The 24,928-nt window shown below is 46.8% G+C and overlaps 1 protein-coding gene across 10 annotated transcripts in view; it reads right to left on the bottom strand.

The window, feature by feature from the left end:
- SEPTIN6 (septin 6) overlaps positions 1-24,928 on the bottom strand; it is an 84,182-nt gene that overhangs the window by 33,030 nt on the left and 26,224 nt on the right. For all 10 annotated transcript variants that reach the window (XM_064361517.1, XM_064361507.1, XM_064361523.1 and 7 more), the window contains 3 exons: positions 21,094-21,289; positions 9,911-10,097; positions 5,978-6,139 (listed from right to left, as the gene is read on the bottom strand). In XM_064361517.1, coding sequence (XP_064217587.1) covers positions 5,978-6,139; positions 9,911-10,097; positions 21,094-21,289 — 545 coding nt within the window. The remainder of the gene's footprint in view (positions 1-5,977; positions 6,140-9,910; positions 10,098-21,093; positions 21,290-24,928) is intronic.

The raw sequence follows: 24,928 nt of genomic DNA, 5'->3' as shown, positions 1-24,928 counted from the left end.
AGCACCACTGACCATACTCCTAGGTCCTACCAATGAGATCCAAATCTGAGGCCGGGCTTTCTGCTATTTTTCCCAGGTCCCTGCAGGAAACTGACAGACAGGGGTGGCATTTTCTGTGTGTGGACCCAGGGAGGAGACTCTCATAGATGCAGGGGAGTGTTGCTGCCGAAGCACACACAGGCATCTCAGAGGAGTGGGGAGTCCGTGTAACTCTCTCAGATCTTCAATGAGGCGTCCTCGGATGTCAGATTTCCCAGTCTCAGAAAACGCCAACAACACAGTCTCAAGCCTCCCTTGGGAGTCCATTCCTGGATTCACTATCTGTCTTAGTGCATTTTGTCTTGCTACAACAAACTACCTGAGACTGGCTAATTTATCAACAATAGAAATTTAATCCTCAGGCCGGGCGTGGTGGCTCACACCTGTAATCCCAGCAATTTGGGAGGTCGAGGCAGAAAAGAAAAGAAATTTAATCTTCATAGTTCTGGAGGCTGGGAAGATCAAGGCACCAGCATCTGGTCTGGTGAGGACCTTCTTGCTACATCTTCACACAGCAGCAGGACAAGCTAGCCTAACACTGCATGATGTCTCTTTAAAAAGGGTCTTCATCTCATTAACAAGGGAGGAGCCCTCATGCCCAATCACTTCTTAAAGGCCCCACCTCTTAATACTATCACACTGGCCACACCTGAATTTTGGAGGGGATACAATCAAACCATAGCACTACCTTTACTGACTTAGGTCTAACTTAAATTCTTCTTGGTACATTGTAAAGTACTTAATAATCCAATTGGCGTGAGTTATTTTATTCTTATTTCACCACATTCATTATACTTGGGAGGCTAGATGATTGTCTTCCTCAGCCCAATGAAATAGACACCGTCAGAACTCTTTATTCTTCATCTAATGACTTGGGCTTGGTTTCCTCCCAGGGTGGACAGTGTTTCCCAGTTAAGCTAGTCCCCATTTCAGGCTCCTGCTGCTGACTGAACAACACCATCAGCTGATTTGCTCTCAAGTCAACCACTGGTGATTCCTTGAAAAGTACATGCAAACAATGGAAATACCACTGCTGTCTCAGCGGAAGGGATGAACTTGTGCCCATGGGTCTCCCTGTGACCCTACTGGTCAGTCATGTGCTCTCATTGGGCCCAAATGTCAATTGCCTTTCTGGGAACCAAACTCCAGACCTCACAAATGGCCAACTAATGGAGCTGAGTCAAATAAGTAACTGGGCCTTTTTGCTTGTCCTGGCCATGGTTTGAGCCATTCAAAGCACATCATTAAATTGAAAACAACATAGCAATTTTTAGTATTAAAGTCTACAACCTTGAGAGAGATCAGAGCATGGGTTGAAAATAGCATGCAACAAGACCTCTCTCCCTTCTCTTGCCCCCTCAATCTAAAATAAGGTTTTCAAAGGCCAGGTGTGGTGGCTCACGCCTGTCATCCCAGCACTTTGGGAGGCTGAGGCGGGCAGATTACGAGGTCAAGAGATTGAGACCATCCTGGCCAACATGGTGAAACCCTGTCTCTACTAAAACTACAAAAATTAGCCGGATGTGGTGGCACGTGCCTGTAGTCCCAGCTACTCAGGAGGCTGAAGCAAGAGAATTACTTGAACCCAGGAGGTGGAGGTTGCAGTGAGCCAAGACCATGCCACTGCATTCCAGCCTGGTGACAGAGCGAGACTCCATCTTAAAAATAATAGTAATAAAAAAATAAGGTTTTCTGGAGCCACCCATAATCCAAGGTGGTGGCTGGGACCTCATTACTCTCAATTCCTGCCACAAAAATCCCTCATGGTGAGAAACAGGACGTTGTACAGTCTTCTCCACTCAGGCAAGAGACTTCTTCCACTTCTTCCAATTTAGCTCCTATGACAATTGGCTGCGGTGGCTGAGGCTGTGGGGCTGGAGTCAAATCCAAAATTGAAAGCCCAGCACCCATTCCTCCTACCACTCAAGCCGCAGTCTCTGAGGATGCAGCTTCATACACCACGGCTTGTGTGGAGACTCTGGGGGCTTTTGACACAGTTGTTCGGTGGCAGGCAGTTAAGCAATCCTATGTGTATATTGATAGCACCCTCTTCCCCATCACAGCGCATGTAACGCAAAGCACTCACACGCAGGCTCCTCTTACAGGCATGCCAATTCCAGGCACACTAGCTGTGAGGCCGCTCCTCTTTCCCACTCAAAGAAAACACAGTGGATTAGCCGGGCATGGTGATTCATGCCTGTGGCCCCAGCTACTCAGGAAGCTGAGGCAGGAGGATTGCTTGAACCCAGGAGGTGGAGGCTGCAGCGAGCTATTGAACCACTGTACTCCAGCCTGGGCAACAGAGTGAGACCCTGTCTCAAAAAAAAAAAAAAAAAGCACAGTGGGATGCAAGGGAGTAAGTGGTGAGTGGTTTATGGTAGGGTTAACCCTGAGTCTACTCAAATTCCCTCCCTCCCTCTCTTTCATTGTTTTGTTTTGTTTTGTTTTGTTTTTTCAGATGGAGTCTCGATGTGTCGCCAGGCTGGAGTATAGTGGCACAGTCTTGGCTCACTTCAACCTCTGCCTCCCAGGTTCAAGCGATTCTCCTGCCTTAGCCTCCCGAGTAGCTGGGACTACAGGCACGCACCACCACGCCCCGCTAATTTTTGTATTTTTAGTAGAGATGGAGTTTCACCATGTTGGCCAGGATGGTCTCAATCTCTTCACCTCGTGATCCACCCGCCTCAGCCTCCCAAAGTGCTAGGATTACAGGCATGAGCCAGTGCGCCCAGCCTCTCTTTTTGTTTGTTTGAGATGAAGTTTCACTCTTGTTGCCCAGGCTGGAGTGCAATCGCGCAATCTCAGCTCACCGCAACCTCCACCTCCCAGGTTCAAGTGATTCTCCTGCCTCAGCCTCCAGAGTAGCTGGAATTACAGGCATGCACCACCACAGCCAGCTAATTTTGTATTTTTAGTAGAGATGGGGTTTCACCATGTTGGTCAGGCTGGTCTCGAACTCCCGACCTCAGGTGATCCGTCCACCTTGGTATCTCAAAGTACTGGGATTACAGGCATGAGCCACTGTGCCTGGGCACTAGTTACTTTATTTTGAATTTCAGTAGAGATGAGGTCTCGCTATATTGTCCAGGCTTGAATTTTGTTTTTCAAAGTGAAACACAATTATAAGTAACAAAGGACCCAGAATCCCTTCACAGCCATAACAGCATGCTTGACAACTACTGCTGCCTAGCCTGGGGGTTTCCAGCCTTGAGGTTGTGCCTGCCCTAGGCTGAGCAGGAGGCCAGAGCTGAGCTGAGAACAGAGCCCAGGATGATTGGTACTCCTAATCCATGAGGTACCAAGATGTGGTTTTGTATGACACCTTGAGATGGCTGAGAACTCTCAGTCCCTATTTATTCTTAGCAAAGCAAACGACAAGTCTGAAAGCTGCTTGGTGACTTAGGGCATCAGCGTTCAGAAGGTCTCTATGGGGACTAATGTCCTGAGGTGACCAGCGGCTTCCAGACATCAGTGCCGGTGACACCCAGGCAACACTTCTCTCGAGGCTCCCATTTTTCTACAAACTAGGCTGTCTCTTCATAATAGAGCCTAGTTTCCATCAGAATGCCTTGACTTCTCGAGAGGACAAGCGCTAATCTTTTATATTTTTTCCATTCCCATGGCTGGTCAGAGAAGATCTATCTCTATCTACCAAGCTCCGGATAGCCTTGCCCTTGAGCCAGATTTGCCTAAGATGATGATGGACTTCTAATAACAAACACATCTCAGGTGTACTGATGGACAGGAAGCCAGACGAGACAATGGCTTGCTGCCCTGCTATGCTAATTTGTTGGCCAATTCATAGGAGGTGGCAGCTGATGCTGTAATGATAACTTAGAGGGCAGCGGCAGCAGGAAAGTTTGCTAAAAATGGCTTTTATTACAAGGCTTTCCTGAGTTTGGCTATACCCAGGCATTATGTCATTAGGAAAACCTGATGCCACTCAACAGCAAAAAAGAAATCTGTTCCCAAAGCAGAGGCTTTCTGAAAGCTATTAGCTGTCTCCTTGAAATCACAACATTGAAGATTTCACAGCAACACCATCAACACATTGGAAGGAAGCATATTTGCCTCTCTGCCTTCTTTATTACTCATTCCCCTAGTAGGGAAAAGTGGAGGAGGAGAGGAAAGATGGCAAGGGTTTTTGTTTTGATTCATTCACACTTAATAAAGCAAAGAAAAACCCTGATTTTTTTTTTTTTTTTTTTTTTAGATGGAGTCTCGCTGTGTCGCCTGGGCTGGAGTGCAATGGCGTAATCTCGGCTCACTGCAAACTCTGGCTCCCAGGTTCAAGCAATTCTCTCTGCTTCAGCTTCCCAAGTAGCTGGGATTATAGATGCATACCACCACGCCTGGGTAATTTTTTTATTTTTTTAGTAGAGACAGGGTTTTGCCATGTTGGCCAGGCTGGTCTTGAACTCCTGACCTCAGATGATCCACCTGCCTCAGCTTCCCAAACTGCTGGAATTACAGGCATGAGCCACCACACCCAGCCAACCCTGATATTTAAAAATAACATCTCTTGGCCGGGCACGGTGGCTCATGCCTGTAATCCCAGGACTTTGGGAGGCTGAGGCAGGTGGATCACCTGAGGTCAGGAGTTTGAGACCAGCCTGGCTAATGTGACAAAACCCCATCTGTACTAAAAACACAAAATTAGCCAGCCGTCTATAATCCCAGCTAGTTGACAGGCTGAGGCAGGAGAATCACTTGAACCTGGGAGGCAGAGGTTGCAGTGAGCCAGGATTGCGCCACTGCACTCCAGCCTGGGCAACAGAGTGAGACTCCGTCTCATAAATAAATAAATAAATAGGCCAGGCACAGTGGTTCACACGTGTAATCTCAGCACTATGGGAGGCCGAGGTGGGCAGATCACGAGGTCAAGAGATCGAGATCATCCTGGCCAACATGGTAAAACCTCATCTCTACTAAGAATACAAAAATTAGCTGGGCGTGGTGGCATGCACCTGTAGTCCCAGCTACTCGGGAGGCTGAGGCAGGAGAATCGCTCGAACGCAGGAGGCGGAGGTTGCAGTGAGCCGAAGGTTGCAGTGAGCCAAGATCTCACCACTGCACTCCAGCCTGGTGACAGAGCAAGACTCCATCTCACAAAATAAATAAATAAATAATAAATAAGTAAATAAAATCTCTCTAGTCACCAGCAACATTGTGGGCTGTAGATCATTTGTCCTCCCAGGGCCAGAGGGCTTGATAATCTCAGCATTGAATATTCCTGAGACCCCAAAGCCAGCCAACTTTTTCAGCCTTTGCTTCTTTCACAGCATCAATTGTTCTGGTGTTGCTTTGGTCTGAGACAAAGACTGTCTGCCTTTCCTACAGTCCCATGGGGTCTGCCTGTCCCAGACCAGAGCAGCATCAAGGAGGTGGGTGGAAGGAGAGGTCTGAAGGCCCTGCCACGCACTCTTCCTGGAGTCGGCCTTCCCTTTCCCTCAGTTTCTGGCTATTAATCTCCACATCTTGGAGGATTTGCAGCAGCCACTACTAGGAGAGAGGAGCTGTTTTGGTTCTGGATTCTCTCTCACAAATACCTGAGACTTAGATAATCAAGAGTTGACTTGGCCAGGCACATTTGCTCGCTCCTGTAATCCCAGTACTTTGGGAGGCTGACACAGGAGGATCGCTCGAGCCCTGGACTTCAAGACCAGCCTGAGCAACATAGCAAGACCCAGTCTCTATGAAACATTGAAACATTAGCCAGCCAGGAATCGTGAATGCACCTGTAATCCCAGCTACTCAGGAGGCTGAGGCGGGAGGATCCCTTGAGCCCAGGAGTTTGAGGCTGCAATGAGCTGTGATCACACCACTGCACTCCAGCCCGGGCAACAGAGCAAGATCCTATCTCTAAAACAAAATAATGATAATTATGATAAAGATCATGATGAAGATCAGGGAGTTGAACCCCTGTGCTCCCACTCACGTTCATGGTTCCGTTGATCTCTGCCACCGACTCATCATCTGTAGGAAACTGATAGATCTGGACTCCGTTGCTGACAAGCTCGCTGGTGATTTTGATTTTGAACTTTGTTAGCTCACTCTTCGAAATGGCATCTGCTTTGGCAATGATAGGGATGATGTTCACCTGGGAAAAGGAGGAGCAAAGTGGGGTCATTGTTAGTAACCTGCAACCGACAGCAGCATGACCTAGGACTTCCACCAGCTGCCAGAGGGAGCCGCTCAGCCCCGTGGTCTAGGGCTGGCCACTTCTGTAGCCAAATGACAATATAATAAACAGCAGTACTAACTATGTTCTGGACACTGAACTAAGTGGTTTACATAAAATAGCACAATCCATCCTGACAATAACCCCTCCAGAAGATATTATTACTACTATTTTGCCAATGAGAAACTGAGGCATAGAGAGGTTAAGTAACTTGTCCAAGGCCACGGAGCAGGTAAGTAGCAGAACTGGAGAACTGGGATTCAAATCCAAACTCAACCTTATTACTAAGTGTCTTGTCTTGTCCTCCCCTCCCCTCTCCTCTCCTCCCCTCCCCTCTCCTCTCCTCTCCTCCCCTCTCCCCACCCTCCTCTCTCTTCTGTTCTTTTCTGGAGACGGAGTCCTGCTCTGTCACCCAGGCTGGAGTGCAGTGGCACAACATCAGCTCACCGCAACCTCTGCCTCCCGGGTTCAAGCGATTCTCTTGCCTCAGCCTCCTGAGTAGCTGGGATTACAGGTGACCGCCACAACGCCCAGCTAATTTTTTTGTATTTTTAGTAGAGATGGGGTTTCTCCATGTTGGCCAGGCTGGTCTCAAAGTCCTGACCTCAGGTGATCCGCCTGCCTCAGCCTCCCAAAGTGCTGGGAAATACAAGTGTGAGCTACTGCACCCGGCCTCCCTAGTCTTAAGCATGAGCTGTCTATCAGTTCAGATCCAAGTTGATGAGCTGTGTGGTATCTTGGTATCAAGGTTACTGCTTGGGAGATTTGAAGCAGAAAGGTGACAGCTGGGAATCTGTGGCTGACAGGAGAGAGGTGGCTCCTCCCTGCTAACAGTAAATTGTGCCAACCCATCAGGTCCAGGCTAGCCCCAGCCAGGTGTGATGTGGACCCACATAAGATGGCAGGGAAAAGCAGCAGGGACGTGCTCAGTGAGGATGCACACCTGGCTCTCTTTCTGGCAGCAGACACTGAAAAACCAACTCAGTTAGGTGAGGAAGAACCTCTAGTTACAATTTGATCTGAGACTTATGCAAAAAGAAGTATACTGCCTGAGTCTCATGATTAATTTCTGAGTAAGAAAAGCAAGTATATTGTTTCCTGTTATCTGTGTTAAATTAAAAAAGAAAAGAAAAGCAACTATAAATGCCCAATTTCAGGCATCAGGAGAAAGGCCTAATACCAACCAAAACTTCAATCCACCTGAACCCTAATCCTTGAAATTCCTCCAAGAAGGGACAAGGCTTTTACTGTGAGAAGGCAAAGAAACTTGAAATACACATGTCTTTGTGAGACAGAGCACGCTAAGGTCCGGTTGACACAGGGAGGACAGTCATTCCTGCCAGTAGACTCCAATGGGGGACACAGGTGGCACTCAGGCCCTGGGCTCTGAAAGGGGAGTCTGGGAGCTCTAGACAGGGAAGATAAATCCTGCCTCCTTTGCACTTTGGCTTAGGAGGGCCTCTGAAGGCCGATATCACACAGGTACTGGGTCAAAGAAAGACTGAACCTTGTAGACCCCTCCCTTGAAGTCTTTCAGGGGGAAAGGGGTCAAAGGCCTTGCCAAGATGAAACAGCAGGCAGAGCCTCTTCTCCTTGGCACTTTCACCAAGTCCCCACTGGCACACTATAAACGTATCTCACGCCTGTAATCCCAGCACTTTGGGAGGCCAAGGTGGGCAAATTACCTGAGGTCAGGGATTCGAGACCAGCCTGACCAACATGGAGAAAGCCCATCTCTACTAAAAATACAAAATTAGCTGGGCATGGTGGCACATGCCTATAATCCCAGCTACTCAGGAGGCTGAGGCAGGAGAATCTTTTGAACCCAGGAGGCAGAGGTTGTGAGCCAAGATCGCACCATTGCACTCCAGCCTGGGTGACAAGAGTGAAACTCTATCTCAAAAAAAACCATGTATCAAAGGCTTAACCCAGCCCATCCACCAGGCCTGCAGCCATGTGGCTCACCACTGCCCCTATACAGGACATGCAGGGCATGGCCACATTTCAAGAGCAGCCTTCTATTCATGGGCCATGAGCCCATTACTGTGAAAAATGAAAAATTTCTCCTATTCTGATGAGAGCTGAAATTCAGTTTTAGAGTGGATGTGCTACTAAATGGCTGCATGTGAATTCTTTTTTTTTTTTTTTTGATACGAAGTCTTGTTCTGTCACCCAGGCTGGAGTGCAGTGGTGCGATTCCAGCTCACTGCAACCTCCACCTCCCAGGTTCAAGCGATTTTCCTGCCTGAGCCTCCTCAGTAGCTGGGATTACAGGCGCACACCACCATGCCCGGCTAATTTTTGTATTTTTAGTAGATACAGGATTTTGCCATGTTGATCAGGCTGGTCTCAAACTCCTAACCTCAGGTGATCCGCCCTCCTTAGCCTCCCAAAGTGCTGGGATTACAGGCGTGAGCCACCACGCCCAGCCTAAATTCGATTTTTGTAAAATAAAAAACCATGGAATCAGGGCTAGGTCCAAATCCCAGACCCATTTCAAGCTGTCTGAGGTTGAGCAAGTGACTTGACTTTGTAGCCCTCAGTTTCATCATGAGTGAAATGGGAATAATAATAGAACTCACCACCGGACTATTGGAAGGATAAAATAAAATAATGCATATAAGGTACTCATCACAGCATCTGGCACACATTAAATAGTAGCAAAAAATGTAATTAAGCTTTTTCAAGAATCCTGTGGTCAATTCTTTTGTACAGCAAATAATCCTCTAACAAGAAGAATCATTGTCTAATTTATACATGGTGTAGAATTTGCATTTTTAAGTTTTTCTTAAAGCAAGACAATGCCTGATTTCCACAGCCATCTTTCTCGGGCATGGAAGCATTATGACATGGGGTCACAGATCTGAGTGTCACAGAATCTGCACTCTACAGCAGCTAGTGATATGACAATGAGCAAGTCATTTAACCTCTCAGAGCCTCAGTTTTCTCTTCTGTAAAATAAGGATAACAATAATGTGTACTTCATGGGGTTGGCATATAACAAGGGTTTTAATGTTAGCTGCAATCATAAAAGTAATTATTGACAGTAAGAATGAAAACTCTTTTTTTTTGAGATGGAGTTTCACTCTTGTTGCCCAGGCTGGAGTGCAATGGCACGATCTTGGCTCACTGCTACCTCCACCTCCCAGGTTCAGGCAATTCTCCTGCCTCGGCCTCCCGAGGAGCTGGGATTACAGGCGCCCACCACCGCGCCTGGCTAATTTTTGTATTTTTAGTAGAGACAGGGTTTCACTATGTTGATCAGGTTGGTCTTGAACTCCTGACCTTGTGATCTGCCTGCCTCGGCCTCCCAAAGTCCTGGGATTACAGGCGTGAGCCAGCATGCCCGGTCCAGAATGATAACTTTCAAAGTCAAGTTTGCATGTTTGATTCTAGCCGGTTAACACTGGGGCAAAGAAAAAACAGCTTTCCATTGCCAAAGCTTTTGCCCCTAGACCCAGGGAGCCATCTTGCTATTCCCCAAGAGGGATCAGGGCAGAAAGACAACTCAGGGCTTAGATCACAAAGTGTATGATGCTGGTGCTGGATCCGTAACACCATCTTTATGGAGGGACAGGGAATGAGAAAGAGGATGAGGATGCCACAGATCTCTCCCGGAAACCCACATCTACTTTGCACAAGAGATCAGTAAGAGTGAGCCCCCACCATCCCCACCCCTGCCTCCTATACCTTACTGTCCAGCTTCTTCATAGTCACTAGGTCCAGAGACTTCAGGGAATGACCCGTGGGGGCAATGAAATACAAGCAGACGTGGATTCGGGAGTCATGGTAGGTGTGCAGCACTCTTCGGATCTTCAGCTCTTCCTGCAGGTAGGCCTCGAATTGTGCGTCAATGAATTCCACGATGGGTTTGTAGCTAAAAGGGAGAGCAGGGACAGAGGCAGACCCCGTCAAAAACTTGGATTTTGACACTGTCCCTTTTGGAAGTTTCAAATGCCCTCTATAATCTTGACTGTCTCCCATCCAGCTGCATTTCTCCATCTCCCTGCAGGAGGCCTCCGATCTTGTCACCCTGGCCACCTTCTCAGTTCCTACATGAGCCAAACCTATGCCCATCTGTTCACCTTCAGTAGAATGCCCCTTTCTCTCTCCTCATCCCAATTCTGCCCTCCCAGACCTCAGGGCTCAGCTTAAAGCCTTCTTCCTTCCTACAGCCTTCCCCACTTATGCCAGAAAGCCCTTCTGCAAGCCAGGGGCATAACAAAAAATGGCATTTAATTGCCTTTTTTTTGAGACAGAGTCTTGCTCTGCTGCTCAGGCGAGAGTGCAATGGAGCAATCTTGGCTCACTGTGACCTCTGCTGCCTGGATTCAATCGATTCTTCTGCCTCAGCCTCCCAGAGTGCTGGGATTACAGGCGTGAACCACCACAACTGGCTCAATTGCTTATTGTTGCTTCACAAGGATTCTCTCAAATAGACTGTGTCTTCCTGAAGGGCAGGGCCTGTGAAGGGCACTTCTGTGCCCCTCAGGAGGCCCCAACGCAGCGTGGAGCTCACTGACTGTATCTGTAGCGGGGCTGATTTCCTCCAAGCTGGGCTCGTGTCTTTGCTTCCTTTATCTCCCCTACAGTGCCTAGATGGGAGCTGGGTACACAGCGGGTAGCAAGACCTCTCTTTGGCCCACTGCTGGGCAATCTTGTGAGAACACTCAGGGCTTCTGCTCATTCTCAGTAGGATTAGTGGAACTCCCCCAAGGTCAAGATATTTTTCTGATTCTCATTGCCACCAAGGTAGTGACTTTAAAATCTAAGTATTCAAGCCAGGTGCGGCAGTTCATGGCTGTAATCCAGCGCTTTGGGAGGCTGAGGCAGGCAGATCACCTGAGCTCAGGAGTTGGACACCAGCCTGGGCAACATGGCAAAACCTCGTCTTTAGTAAAAATACAAAAATTAGTCGGGCATGGTGGCACACGCCTGAATCCCAGCTACTCGGGAGGCTGAGGCATGAGCATCACTGAAACCCAGGAGGCAGGGGTTGCAGTAAGTGGAGATCACACTACTGCACTCCAGTCTGGACAACAGAGTGAGACTTTATCTGAAAGAAAAGAAAGAAAAGAAAAGAAAAGAAAGAAAAGAGAAGAGAAGAGAAAAGAAAGAAGGAAGGAAGGAAGGAAATAAATAAATAAATAAATCTAAGTATTCAGGCAAAATCTGGGAAAGCTATTCCCCACCACACTCTCCACACATGGACACAGGCTCACCAGCTCACTGAGTCTCCATGCACGACTCCTCTAGCTGGCCCCCAAGTCTTGCCAAGCCTTCTTCTTCTTTTTTTTTTGAGACAGAGTCTTGCTCTGTCACCAGGCTGGAGTGCAGTGGCACAATCTCGGCTCACTGCAACCTCTGCCTCCCAGGTTCAAGAGATTTCCCTGCCTCAGCCTCCCGAGTAGCCAGGACTACAGGCACACGCCATCACACCCAGCTAATTTTTTGTATCTTTAGTAGAGACAGGGTTTCACCACGTTGGCCAGACTGGACTTGAACTCCTGACCTCGTGATCCACCCACCTGGGCCTCCCAAAGTGCTGGGATTACAGGCGTGAGCCACCATGCCCAGCCGCCACGGCTTCTTAAACAACAGTCAGCCCTCTGTGTCTCTGTGTCCTGGTCATCGCTGAGAAACTTCCCCCTCTCTCTGTCGCAGTCCCCTCCCAAGTGGTCCCCATCACCCCTACAGCCTCTTGCTTCTCTAACTAGGTCAGCTTAGCCAGCCCTGCCTCTTGTTCTCATCTCCCCTGTCTGTCTGCTGCCTCTCTGGCTGAGGGGCTGCCTCTCTTCAGGCTAGAAGAGGCTTGTCATGTGGGCCCAAGGCAGTGAGTTTTCAGATACCACTGCCAGAAGGGAACATGATGATCAAAGGAGGAGCTGGGCCCAGCCAATGCCTCCCACCTGCAGCAGCTCCCAGCCTGAGCCTTTTTCAAAGATCACCCTAGTAGAGAAGGGGGAAGTAGCCTTTTAAAAAAGAATCACAGGATCCTAGATTCTAAGAGCTGCAGCCAGAGCTGAGATCCAGGTGCAGGCTATCTCTGGAGCCCCAGAGAAAAATCTTTCTTTTTGGATGGAATTTCGCCCTGTCATCCAGGCAGGAGTGCAGTGGCGCGATCTCTGCTTACTGCAACCTCCGCCTCCAGAGCCCCAGAGAAAAATCTAAAAACACAGTCCTTTTTTTCTTCCTTTGATCCCTCTGAGCCACTGTTCTGAAGGGCAATCGTATCAAAGAATCTCTTGGTTGCAAAGATCCTTAGAAGGTTCCTGACAAATTCGGAGTGAGGGTGGGGGATGTATCCCCTAGGCCTTTCAAATTAATTTTTGGATGATTTGCTGATTTGAAATAGTTGATCATGGCACAACTTCATTTTTTTTCTCCATTACATAACTTTTTAAATTACTTTATTTTTTTGCTTTGCAGAAGGAATCAAAGGAGGAAAGAAAATAAAGCTAAAAAGTACATTTTTTAGCTCCCGACCCCCGGCCCCAAAATCTTGAGTGATACACTGTGCCTGTCTTACTGCAATTGCCTCTGTCTCTCAGAAGCTCTCAAGATGTACATGGATCAGACCAGCCAAACTAGCCAATCAGCCTCCAGGATTTGGTGTAGACTAATCCTAAATGGGTAACTTATCTCTGTCTTACTCATCTCTGTATCCTCCATGTCTAGCCTGCTGTCTGGAACATAGTAAAGTTTCCCCTACTACTCGGTGTTCCCTCCACCCCGGGGCCCCAGCGACTCGTCTTCCCGGCATCCGAGGTGGCCACCTCTCCCCCACGTTCTGTTGTGTTGCTCACTGGATTCCAGTGGGTGGTAAACAAAATCCCTTACTCCTTTTTTTTTTTTTTTTTTTTGAGACGGAGTCTTGCTCTTGTTGCCCAGGCTGGAGTGCAATGGCACCACCTCGGCTCACTGCAACCTCTGCCTCCCAAGTTCAAGCAATTCTGCTGCCTCAGCCTCCTGAGTAGCTGGGATTACAGGCACGTGCCACCACACCTGGCTAATCAAAACTCCTTACTCTTATAGGCTACCTCCTCCCAAACTGCTTCCTTCCTCTAAGTGACACCCGACTATCCTTCAAAGATGCTGCTTTTCTCATGTCCTTCTCAACTGGAAATTTCTTCATCTCCACACCCAAGTCCCATGGAAGGGCAGAGAGGGCAGCTTTCTTCTAGCTCTTGATTCCCTTGCTCACTGTGATCTCCTCCATCTTCGACCAAAACCAGCTCCAACAGACTCCATCCCTCCCCATCACTACTGATAATCTTTGACATTTCAAGACAGGCATTCTTAACACAGGGTCCATGGACCTCCTGGGGTCTAAGAACAGAATTCAGAGGATCTGCGAACTTGGATAGGAGAAAAAATACATCTTTTTCACTAATCTCTAACTGACGTTTCTTCAGCTATGAACGTAGATAACAATCTACAGTAATGTTAGCAGTACCTGTGATTTCATAACCAATAGAAATCACTGATATCATCATTTCCCATTCCAGCTGTTGTAAATAGCTCAGAATAGCATTTATAGTCATTATGACATCCAAATTCTGATCATTATTAAGCCTGCATGTAGATATTATTCCAGAATTGATAGAGAAGCACGTGGATTACTAAGTCACAATTTTTAAATATTTTACTAACTGTATTTTTGGTATAATTGGAATATTTTAGGCATTTAAAAACATTCTTTTGAGAACAAGCCCATAGGCCTCACTAGATTGCTAACGGGGCCAATAGCACAAAGTAACCCCTGGTCTAGACAATAATTCTTATTCATTTCGGATAATGATATGTACTATGAAGATCCTCCAATAGGGTAATGGGATATACATGTGATTGAGGGTTTAACTACTTTAAATACAGTGATCAGGGAAGGTTTCTCTAAGGGTGAGACATTTGAGCCGCAAGGATGAGGATGAGAGAGCCATGGAGACATCTGGGTGAAAAGCATTCCAGGCAGAGGAAATAACAAATGTGAGGATGGTCCTGAGGCAGAAACCAGTCTCACAGGTTTGAGCAATAGGAAAAAGGCCAGGGAGGTGGGACTCAGTGAACCCAGTGTGAGTAAACTATTCACAGTAGCCCAAAGGTGGAAACGACCCAAATGTCCATCAACTGATGACTAGATAAAGAAAACACGGAGGCTGGGCGCCATGGCTCACACCTGTAATCCCAGAACTTTGAGAGGTCGAGGCAGGTGGATTACCTGAGCACAGGAGTTCGAGACCAACCCAGCCAACATGGCGAAACCCCTGTCTCTAATAAACATACAAAAATTAGCCAGGTGTGGTGGCGTGCACCTGTAGTCACAGCTACTCGGGAGACTGAGGCAGTAGAATTGCTTGAACCCAGGCGGCGGAGGTTGCAGTGAGCCAAGATTGCACTACTGCACTCTAGCCTGGGCAACAGAGCGAGACTGTGTCTCAAAAAAAAAAGTGCCTTATTTCTTGTATCTCTGGCACCTCACACTGTACTTGTCACATAGTAGACATTTAGTAGTTTATAAAATAGACTAGGTTCCCACAGCAACTTGGTTCTCAGTCTTGTGGATTCTTTTTCTCAAATCTGCCCCTCCTCTCTATCCTCAAAGCTTCTCTTACTGTTCAAGCCGTCATCATGTCTGCCATCCTCAAGAGTTGCCCCTGACCTCCTTGTCCCCCTCTAGATGTGGCCTTGTGTATTTCTCCCAGCTCAGACAAGCTTTCTTTTTTATCTGTTTTTTAGAGAAGAGGCCTTGCTCTGTTGCCCAGGCTGGAGAACAATGGCATGATCACAGCTCACTGTGACCTTGAACTCATGGGCTGTATTCTCCTGCCTCAGCCTTCTGAGTAGCTGGGACTACAGGGGCACACCACCACACCTGGCTAATTTTTAATTCTTTTGTAGAGACAGGGTCTCCTTATGTTACCCAGGGTGGTCCTGAACTTTTGGCCTTAAGTGATCCTCCTACCTTGGCTCCACAAAGTGCTGGGATTACAGGTATGAGCCACCGTGCCTGGTCAATTTATTTATGCAAGAATACGTATTCTCTCTTCCTCACAGATAACCTTTATTTTCAACTTGCTGATTATCTTTCCAGACCTTTTTCTATGCATTTACACGCATAAATAGAGAGAAATGTTTGTGGTTTTATTGGAGTGAGGGGGCAGATTTACACACATGGCATCATGATCATTCTGCAACCTCTTTTTTTTCACTTCACAAGATATCCTGGAGATCTAGTCATGTGAGTATATATTGATCTACCTCATTCTATTAAATTGCCAAGCATAATTCCATAGTTTATTTAATTGCTTTGTTGGTTGAAATTTAGACTTTTTTTTTTTTTTTGAGACAGGGTCTCACTCTGTCACCCAGGCTGGAGTGCAATGGCATGATCTCGGCTCACCACAACTTCGCCTCCCAGGTTCAAGTGATTCTCCTGCCTCAGCCTCTCGAGTAGCTGGGACTACAGGCATGCGCCACCACTCCCGGCTAATTTTGTATTTTTAGTAGAGATCAGGTTTCCCCATGTTGGTCAGGCTGGTCTCGAACTCCCGACCACAGGTGATCCGTCCGCCTCGGTCTCCCAAAGTAATGGGATTACAGGCATGACCCACCTCGCCAGTTTAGACTGATTAAATTGTTTTTCATTCAATAACCAAAGCTGCAGTGAACATGCTTTCTGTATGCTTCTGATGAGTATGTACAACTGTTTCTCTAAGCTGTATACTTAGAGGTGGAGCTGCTGGGTCATAAATTATTCACATTTAAAATTTTAATAGATGCTGCCAAATTTGCCCTCCAAAAAGTCTATATCAATTTACAGTCCCATCAACATGAATGAAATTACCTCGTGTTAGTGGATATTATACCATCTTTTAGTTTTTGCAAATCTGATGAATAAAAAATATTTCATTGTTTCATTTTGCATTTCTCTAATTACTGGGGAAGTTGAATGACCATTTCATATGTTGATTGGACATTTGTATTTCCCCTTCTGTAAATTATCTGTTTATTTCTCATTGAATTGTAGAAGCTCTTTTTCCATTTTAGAGAATCCTTTGTCTGTTATTTAGGCTGCAAATATCTTCTCCCCATCTGTAGCTTGTTTTTACTTTTGTTTACGGTATGTTTCAATATAAAAGCGTTTTTTATTTTAATGAATTTAAATCCATCAGTCTTTTCTTCTATGACTTTTGAATTTTGCGTCATGATTAGAAAAGCCTTCTCTACCCCCAAAGTTACAAAAATATTCTCTGATGTTTTCTCCTTATATTTTTAGAATCTGTTTTTACTCCAATGGGAATCTATTTTTGTGAATGGTGTTTGTGTGAGAGGGTCTCGTTTTATTTTTTTCCTAAATAGATGGACTATTTTCCCAGCATCATCTCTTGAATAGTCCATTCTTCCCCTGCTAACTTACATATGCTAAATTTCCATATGAGCAGGAATCTGGTCTTAGACTGACTTTTCTGTTCCATTGCTCTTTTTGCTATTCCGATGCCTTTACATCCTCACTTTCCATTCACTCAGCAATCACAGTAATTTGGCTTCTACCCACAATTCCCCTTGAATTATTATTCCAAAATGTATTACTGACCTTCACGTCACCAAACCCAATGAATATTTTTCAGTTATCGTCTTCCTGGATACCATGTATCATTCCCTCCCATATGCTGCATGATTCATCTCTCCCTTGATTCTTCTATCAATAAAAATCATGATCGGCCAGGCACGGTGGCTCATGCCTATAATCCCAGCACTTTGGGAGGCTAAAGCGGGCGGATCACCTGAGGTCAGGAGATCGAGACCAGCCTGGCCAACATGGTGAAACTCCATCTCTACTAAAAATACAAAAATTAGCCAGGCGTTGGTGGCACGTGCCTGTAATCCTAGCTACTCCGGAGGCTGAGGCAGGAGAACTGCTTGAACCCGGGAGGCAGAGGTTGCAGTGAGCTGCACCATTGCACTCCAGCCTGGGTGACAAGAGTTAGACTTCATCTCAAAAAAAAAAAAATCATGATCATAATATCTTCAGTTTATGAGATGAGGTGGTTACTCTGTGCCAGGTGTTTAAGCATTTTATATTCCACACATGTCAAATGTGCTTCACCACAACTCTCTAAGGTAGGTATTATTTTCATCATCATCATCCTCCCCATTTTACAGATGAGAAAACTGAGGCATAGAAAATTTAAATACCTTGTTGAAAATCCCTGCTAAAAAGATGGCAAGATGGGATTTGAATCCAGGTCTAAGACCAAAGCCTAGGTTCCTAAGCACTCCCCTCTAAGCCTGTCCTTCTCAGTCTCTCCCTTAAATCCCCTTTTCTCCAGCATCCTTTTTTTTTTTAAGATGGAGTCTGTCTCTGTCGCCCAGGCTGGAGTGCAGTGGCTCGATCTCAGCTCGCTGTAACCTCTGCCTCCCAGGTTCAAGCGATTCTCCTGCCTCAGCCTCCCAAGTAGCTGGGACTACAGGTGCTTGCCGCCACGCCCAGCTAATTTTTTGTATTTTTACTAGAGACAGGGTTTCACTGTGTTTGCCAGATGGTCTCGATCCCTTGACCTCATGATCCACCCACCTCAGCCTCCCAAAGTGCTAGGATTACAGGCGTGAGCCACTGCACCCAACCTTCAGCATCCTTTTTTATTTTTATTTTTTGAATGGAATCTTACTCTGTCACCCAGGCTGGAGTGCCATGGCATGATCTTGGCTCACTGCAACCTCTGCCTTCTGGGTTCAAGTGATTCTCATGCCTTAGCCTCCCAAGTAGCTGGGATTATAGGCATGCACCAGCATGGCCAGTTAATTTTTTGTATTTTTAGTAGAGACGGGATTTCACCATGTTGGCCAGACTGATCTTGAACTCCTGGCCTCAAGTGATCTGCCCACCTCGGCCTTCCAAAGTGCTGGTATTACAGGCTTGAGCCACCATGCCGTGCCTCCAGCATCATTTAAATGGTAGCTTTCCGCAGTATCCGGCCTTACTCATTTCTCCTCCCAGTTTATGCATATGCCCTTGCAAAGCAGGACATTCTAATGCCTGGTTTCAATGCAGTTTCACTGACATATCTATGCTAACAGCATGAAGAAAAACACTGCTTTCTATTACAGATTCCCGGAGCTTACTCCACCCCTGCTCCCCAGTGAAATTTCAAGAAGGCTTTTCATTTCTACTTATTTATTATAAGTATGTATCATATTTATAATCAGGAAAAAACAATACAGATATTTAAAAAATATAACGGAAGTAGAATTGCCTCTAAGGGGCAGTATCTCTTCAGTCCTCCCAAGCCATCATTATCAAGGCATTGTCCAATGTTAGATATGTTGAATGTATGTAACTGAAGGAACTGTAAGAAATTTAATTGAAGTTTTTGAGCAATCTACAGCTGAGATTAAGCACTCATATTGTGGCCTGAATATCCCCATTCTCCAAAATTTAATTTATTCTCAACCAAACAAGAATAGCACAATAAGCATGCCTATACAAAGCAGAGGTGGCCGGATGAAGTCGCTCATGCCTGTAATCCCAGCACTTTTGGAAGGCTGAGGTGGGAGGATCACTTGAGGTCGGGAGTTAGAGACCAGCCTGGCCAACATGGCAAAACCCCATCTCTACTAAAATTACAGAAAAATCAGTGGGGTGTGGTGGTGCGTGACTAACTCCAGCTACTCGAGAGGCTGAGGCAGGAGAATCACTTGAACCCAGGAGGCGAAGGTTGTAGTCAGCCAAGATTGTGCCACCGCACTCCAGCCTGGGTGATAGAACGTGACTCCATCTCAAAAAAAAAAAAAAAAAAAAAAAAAACGGAAACAAAGTAGAGATGTCTTTTTTCTGGAATTTCAAATGCAAAACAGAACTCAATTCCATTATGAAGAAGCTACATATATTTATTCATTATAAGGAAGTAAGCGTGGCTGTTACAGCTTTAAGAGGGAAATAAAAGAATTTGACATAAAGTTCCTCTAAGAAGCAAGAGAATCCTGAAGGGATGAGAAGACCCTCTGCTCAAAATGATGAATGGCCCTTTCTGAGATTAACACATGTGATAATCATGTGACTTCTGGTTAAATGCAGATGGTGCCTGACCCCACCCCTCATCACATCCTCATCTTTGAGCCTCACCTACTCTTCACTCATACACATTCTCAACCCCCCACATCTTTTTTTGTTTGTTTTGAGACAGAGTCTTGCTCTGCCTCCAAGGCTGGAGTGCAGTGGTGCAATCTCAGCTCACTGCAACCTCCGCCTCCCAGGCTCAAGTGTTTCTCCCACCTCAGCCTCCAGAGTAGCTGGAATTACAGGCACCTGCCACCACACCCAGCTAATTTTTGTATTTTTAGTACAGACAGGGTTTCACCATGTTGGCCAGGCTGATCTTGAACTCCTGACTTCAAGTGATCTTCATGCCTCAGTCTCCCAAAGCTCTGCGATTACAGGCACGAGCCACCTTGCCTGGCCCCGCAACGTCTTTCCTAGCCCCTCTCCTAGCTCTCTGCTTACTCCTGTTCAGTCGCTTTTCAGGATGTCTTTTCCTTCGTCTCTGGATTTAACATCCCGAGATTTTTGTTTTTAGTCCCGTGTTCTTCTCACTCTACTCTGCTCCCTGGGCGATTTTACATGTGTCCATGGTTGGGACATATCACCTCTACCTTAATAACCCAATCTATATTTCTAGCCTCTTCTGATCTCCAACTCTGTGTGTTCAACTGCCTCACATATCTCAGTATTTCTCAGACAGATCAAACTCGACATGTCCAAACAGAGCTGATTATTTTGAGCCCTGGTTCTCTTACGGACTGCCACCACCATGTGTCCACTCTCCAAAGCCGGAAATTTTGGCCTCATTCTAGATTTTTCTTTTGCCTTCACAACCCTACACCAAGTCCTGTTGATATTTACCTACTCAGTATTCAGCAAGTCTGTCACCTCTTCCTTATCTCGGCACCTATTTTACCTCTGGCCTCGATCATAAATCCCTCTGTGATCTGGCACCTGCTTACCTCTTCAGCCTCCTCTCCCCCTGTTTTTCCCCAAGTTTATTCCAAGTGCTAGCCCAAGGGCAGAACCAAGTTTTTCCAGCCCTTACACTTATGCAATTTGAAAGACTCTCTGAGGAAAACAATACAACATTGTGATTGAACATTAGTTACAGAGTTCTGGAAGGGGCCTGTACAATCTTCATTAGCTTCACAGTGCCTCAGCCTCTGTCTAGCTGCACTACACAGAGAGAGCAAGCTGCACTTTCCTAGAACACACCAGAATCCTGCACATCACTTTGCCTTTATACAGGCAGTTACCTCTGCCCAAGATGCCCCTCTCTCCCTTCCCTTATCTGTCTGGCAAAACAGTTCATCCTTCTCAGCTCAGGACGCACGTCCTTTGGGAAGGCGTCCCTGACCTCCCTACGTGGAATTGACTATTCTCGCCCTCGCGTTCTCATTGTAACTTGTCCTTTATCTCGTTGTACCCTGTTCTTTACAGAACATCTTATATTCCACGGAAATTATTTGCTTAAAACCGGTTTTGCCTGTGAGTGCCTCAAGGGCAGAGACTAAGCCGTTCCTTTTTAGATGGTCGGAGCCCGACAGTACCTGGCGCAAGGTAGGAGCACAAGACATGTTTGTTGCATGGAATTGAGACCCAAACCATGTATATTATAGACACCCTTCTTTTGGTGAAGTGAGTGGGGTGGAGCAGTTGCTGTAAACAAGGACCCTTGACAGGGCTGATGCTTGGGAGGTATCTGCTGCCCACACCATTCTGGGATGACAGGCTAGGGCCCAGTATCTGTGCTGTCTTCAAGATCCCCATGGTGAGCTCCTCCGTGTGGCCCTCTACCAACCTCCCCACCTCACCCCACTGCCTTCTTTACCTGTCCTCTTTGTTGATCTGGTCCCCAAAGCCAACTGTGCTAACGATAGTGAGCTTTAGCCCCACGTTGCTCTCTTGGAGGTCATAGGTATTAGACCGGAGCTGGACACCTGGCTGTGTGTGGGTGGCTGGCTCCCCTTCGAACTTGGTGTTGAACAGGGTGTCCATGAGGGTGGACTTGCCCAAACCTGTCTCTCCTGAAAAGCAAAAGGACAAATTATGGTCTGTTCACATAGTGACTATGCAGCCCTTACATATCATGTTTCAGATATACACTTGTTGACATGGGAAAATGAACATGATAGGCCGGGTATAGTGGCTCACGCCTGTAATCCCAGCACTTTGGGAGGTCAAGGCGGATGGATCATGAGGTCAGGAGTTCGAGACCAGCCTGGCCAACATGGTGAAACCCTGTCTCTACTAAAAATAGAAAAATTAGCCAGTCATGGTGGTGCATGCCTGTAGTCCCAGGAGGGGATTGAGGCAGGAGAATCACTTGAACCTGGGAGGCAGAGGTTGCAGTGAGCCGAGATCATGCAACTGCACTCCAGCCTGGGAAACAGAGGGAGACTCCTTCTCAAAAAAAAGAAAATGAACATGATAAAATATAAAGTGCAAAGCATATAGAAGCAGATGAACTATATGATCTCAGTTAAATGAAAAAGAATGAAAGGAACTATATCAATGGATCAGCAGTAGTCATCTCAGATACCAGAATTGAGGTAATTTTCATTTTATTCTTCCAATTTTTCTGTCATTTGGAAATTTTACCTTGAGCACACATTGCTTTTACAGTCAGAAAAAGAAATTGTGTTACAGGCAGCAATGGAAAGGTATAGCTATGCCTAGAAAAAAAGACTGAAAGGAAATACAATATACTCTTATCAATGGTTATCTCTGAGAGGTGACCTTATTTGTGTTTTTCATCATTTTCTAAGTGGAATATGGAATATGTATAGTTTCTTCCATAAAAATTTAAGGGCTGGGCTGTTTTAATTTTTTTTTTTTTTTTTTTTTGAGATGAGTCTCTCTCTGTCACCAGGCTGAAGTGCAGTGGTGCTATCTCAGCTCACTGCAACCTCCGCCTCCCAGGTTCAAGCGATTCTCCTGCCTCAGCCTCCTGAGTAGCTGGGACTACAGGCACGTGCCACCACACCCAACTAATTTTTGTATTTTTAGTAGAGAAGGGGTTTCACCATGTTAGCCAGGATAGTCTCGATCTCTTGACCTCGTGTTCCGTCCACGTCAGCCTCCCAAAGTGCTGGGATTACAGGCATGAGCCACCGCACCCAGACCTTAATTTTTTTAAAAGGACAACGGTGGCCAGGCGTGGTGGCTCATGTCTGTAATCCCAGCACTCTGGGAGGCCGAAGCGGGCAGATCACTTGAGGTCAGAGTTCGAGACCAGCCTGGCCAACACTGTAAAACCCTGTCTCTACTAAACAGATATGTATACATACACAATTTAGCCGGGCATGGTGGTGGACGCCTGTGATCCTAGCTACTGGGAGGCTGAGACAGGAGAATTACTTGAACCATGGGAGGTGGAGGTTGCAGTGAACTGAGATAGCGCTACTGTACTCCAGCCTGGGCAACAGAGCAACACTCCGTCTCAAAAAAAAAAAAAGAAAAAAAAAGAAAGAAAGAAAAAAAGACAACGGTCCCTTGTCAAACAAATATCCTGTCATCCCAGTCCCCACCTCTCCTCCCTGCCAGGCCTAAACAGCCCTTTCTGGATGCCCCAAATGTGCCTCCCAGCGGTGAAAACCATACAGGCCCCTGGGTTATCCTCCCAGCCTGGTTGAACTTTCAGTGAGACAGTTTTTAACTAAGAGGGGTGGGGTAGGGAGACCTAGCAGACCACAAATTCTTCTTATCCTTAAATTTTCAACAAACTAGCCATTTGTTTGTTTAACTACTAGGCTGCGGGATACTAATAAATCAAACCATTGGAATTTTAAAAGTCGTGAACTTCACGCTAGGGAAATGAGTTGGGGAAGGACTTGGCAGACTGGTGAAGGTTTTGGGGGCTCATTTTTGAGAGATCAGGGGATACCAAGCCACTGTCAGGAGCCAAGGAGAGTTCAGGGAACGGGACATCACAAGAAGTCAGGAGTTGGTGACAAGGAGGTTAGATAGGAATCTGATATGAGGCCACAAACTGAGCTGGCCACTAAAACCACTTATAATCTTATAATCTCTACAGATCCAGGCTGTATTTGACCCCTCAGCCCACCCCAAGTGACTCAGAAATACCAGGAATTAAAGAATCAGTAGAGAGGCAGGGACTAGGAAGAGAGCATATTGTTCATTACTCTGGCCTGCCCTTTGAAGAAAAAGACTACCCTCCCATTTTATTCTGCTATCATCATCCCTGTTTCTCCCTCTCCTCTCCCCAACCCAAGGGGGATGTGAGCCTTGACTTCTCTTCACAGTCGGGACTGGGTTTGCATTGGGCAAATCGTGGCCTAGCAAATCCCCCCTCGGGACCAAAAGCACACATCTGCAAGGTGGTTCAGGGCTAGGGTTAGGGCTACATGATGTAGGAACTGGAAATGCTCCATCAACCCTCCCCGCTCGGGGTGTGTCTAGCCATTCTTCTTTTATCCTGAATAATGAGCTATGAATGCAGGAGGTGCCTTTTAAAATATCTGTCTATGATAAGAGTTTTCTATGTGTGAACAGTGAGAAGGGAGAGAGAGAGAGAGGAGGGAGACAGGAAGAGGGAGGGAGAACAAGGAGAACATTCAATTCAGTCTGGATACCTGGCCCCCCAGCCCAATTTCATAGCCAGGTCTGACTAACTTGGTAAATTGCCACAGTGCACGGAAATGGTTCCTCACACAGACGATGTTTCCAGCCAGGGTCTGCTATATCCATTAGCAGCAAAAACTCTCAGAGAAGAGGCTCCCTTTTTCCTCTCCTAAAGGAACAGGAAGTATTTGGGTCCCAAGAAGAATTTGATGAGGTGAGGCCTTTGCCATGGGAGGTGGCAGACTTGGCCAAGCAGTGGAATGTATCACACCCCCACCTCACCCAAGGTTGGGGTGCAGTTTAACTGTAAACTGGGCCAGCACCTTGGAGGTGGGAACATAGTGCGGCTCCCACATCCTAACTCACCTCCCCTTTCGAGGGCACTGAGGTTTGAGCTTCACTTTAGCCCATCTTCCTATGTGCCTGATGAATTTTCCAGGTACATCCTTACTCCCAACTCCCTTCTGTTCTGTGAGCACCCTGCCGACTGCCCTGCAGCTCCTAGGGAGTAGAGGTCTTATCTCCCCAGCACCCAGAGAGGGCACCCTGGCTTCCCAATTCTAAGAATTCTCAGAGGCCGGGAGCGGTGGCTCACACCTGTAATCCCAGCACTTTGGGAGGCCAAGGCAGGTGGATCATGAGGTCAAGAGATCAAGACCATCTTGGCCAACATGGTGAAACCCCATCTCTACCAAAAATACAAAAATTGGCTGGGCATGGTTGCGGGCGCCTGTAGTCCCAGTTACTGGAGAGGCTGAGGCAGGAGAATCGTTGAAAGCAGGAGGCAGAGGTTGCAGTGAGCCAGGATCGCGCCATTGCACTCCAGCCTGGGTGACAGAGCGACACTCCATCTCGAAAAAAAAAAAAAAAAAAATTCTCAGAGAGCAGGAGATAGGGCATCTTCTAGTACCCCCAGCAGTGCCTAAGGCCTCAGAGGCAGCACCACAGAGTGAGCGACCCACTCTGTTTGCACAGCTGGAGGAATGGGAGCCGGGCTAGGCAGGACAGGGAGCCGGGAGGAACAGCAGGAGAAATGACTACCCAAATGCCTGCGGGCACCAAAGGGCTGTGGAAATTAGATG

The sequence above is a fragment of the Aotus nancymaae genome, unplaced genomic scaffold (assembly GCF_030222135.1).
Source record: "Aotus nancymaae isolate 86718 unplaced genomic scaffold, 86718_ANA_hifiasm-v0.15.2.pri h1tg000004l, whole genome shotgun sequence".
Lineage (NCBI taxonomy): Eukaryota > Metazoa > Chordata > Mammalia > Primates > Aotidae > Aotus > Aotus nancymaae.
Note: the sequence above shows the minus strand (reverse complement) of the source record. Positions and strands in the feature narration are given on the sequence as shown.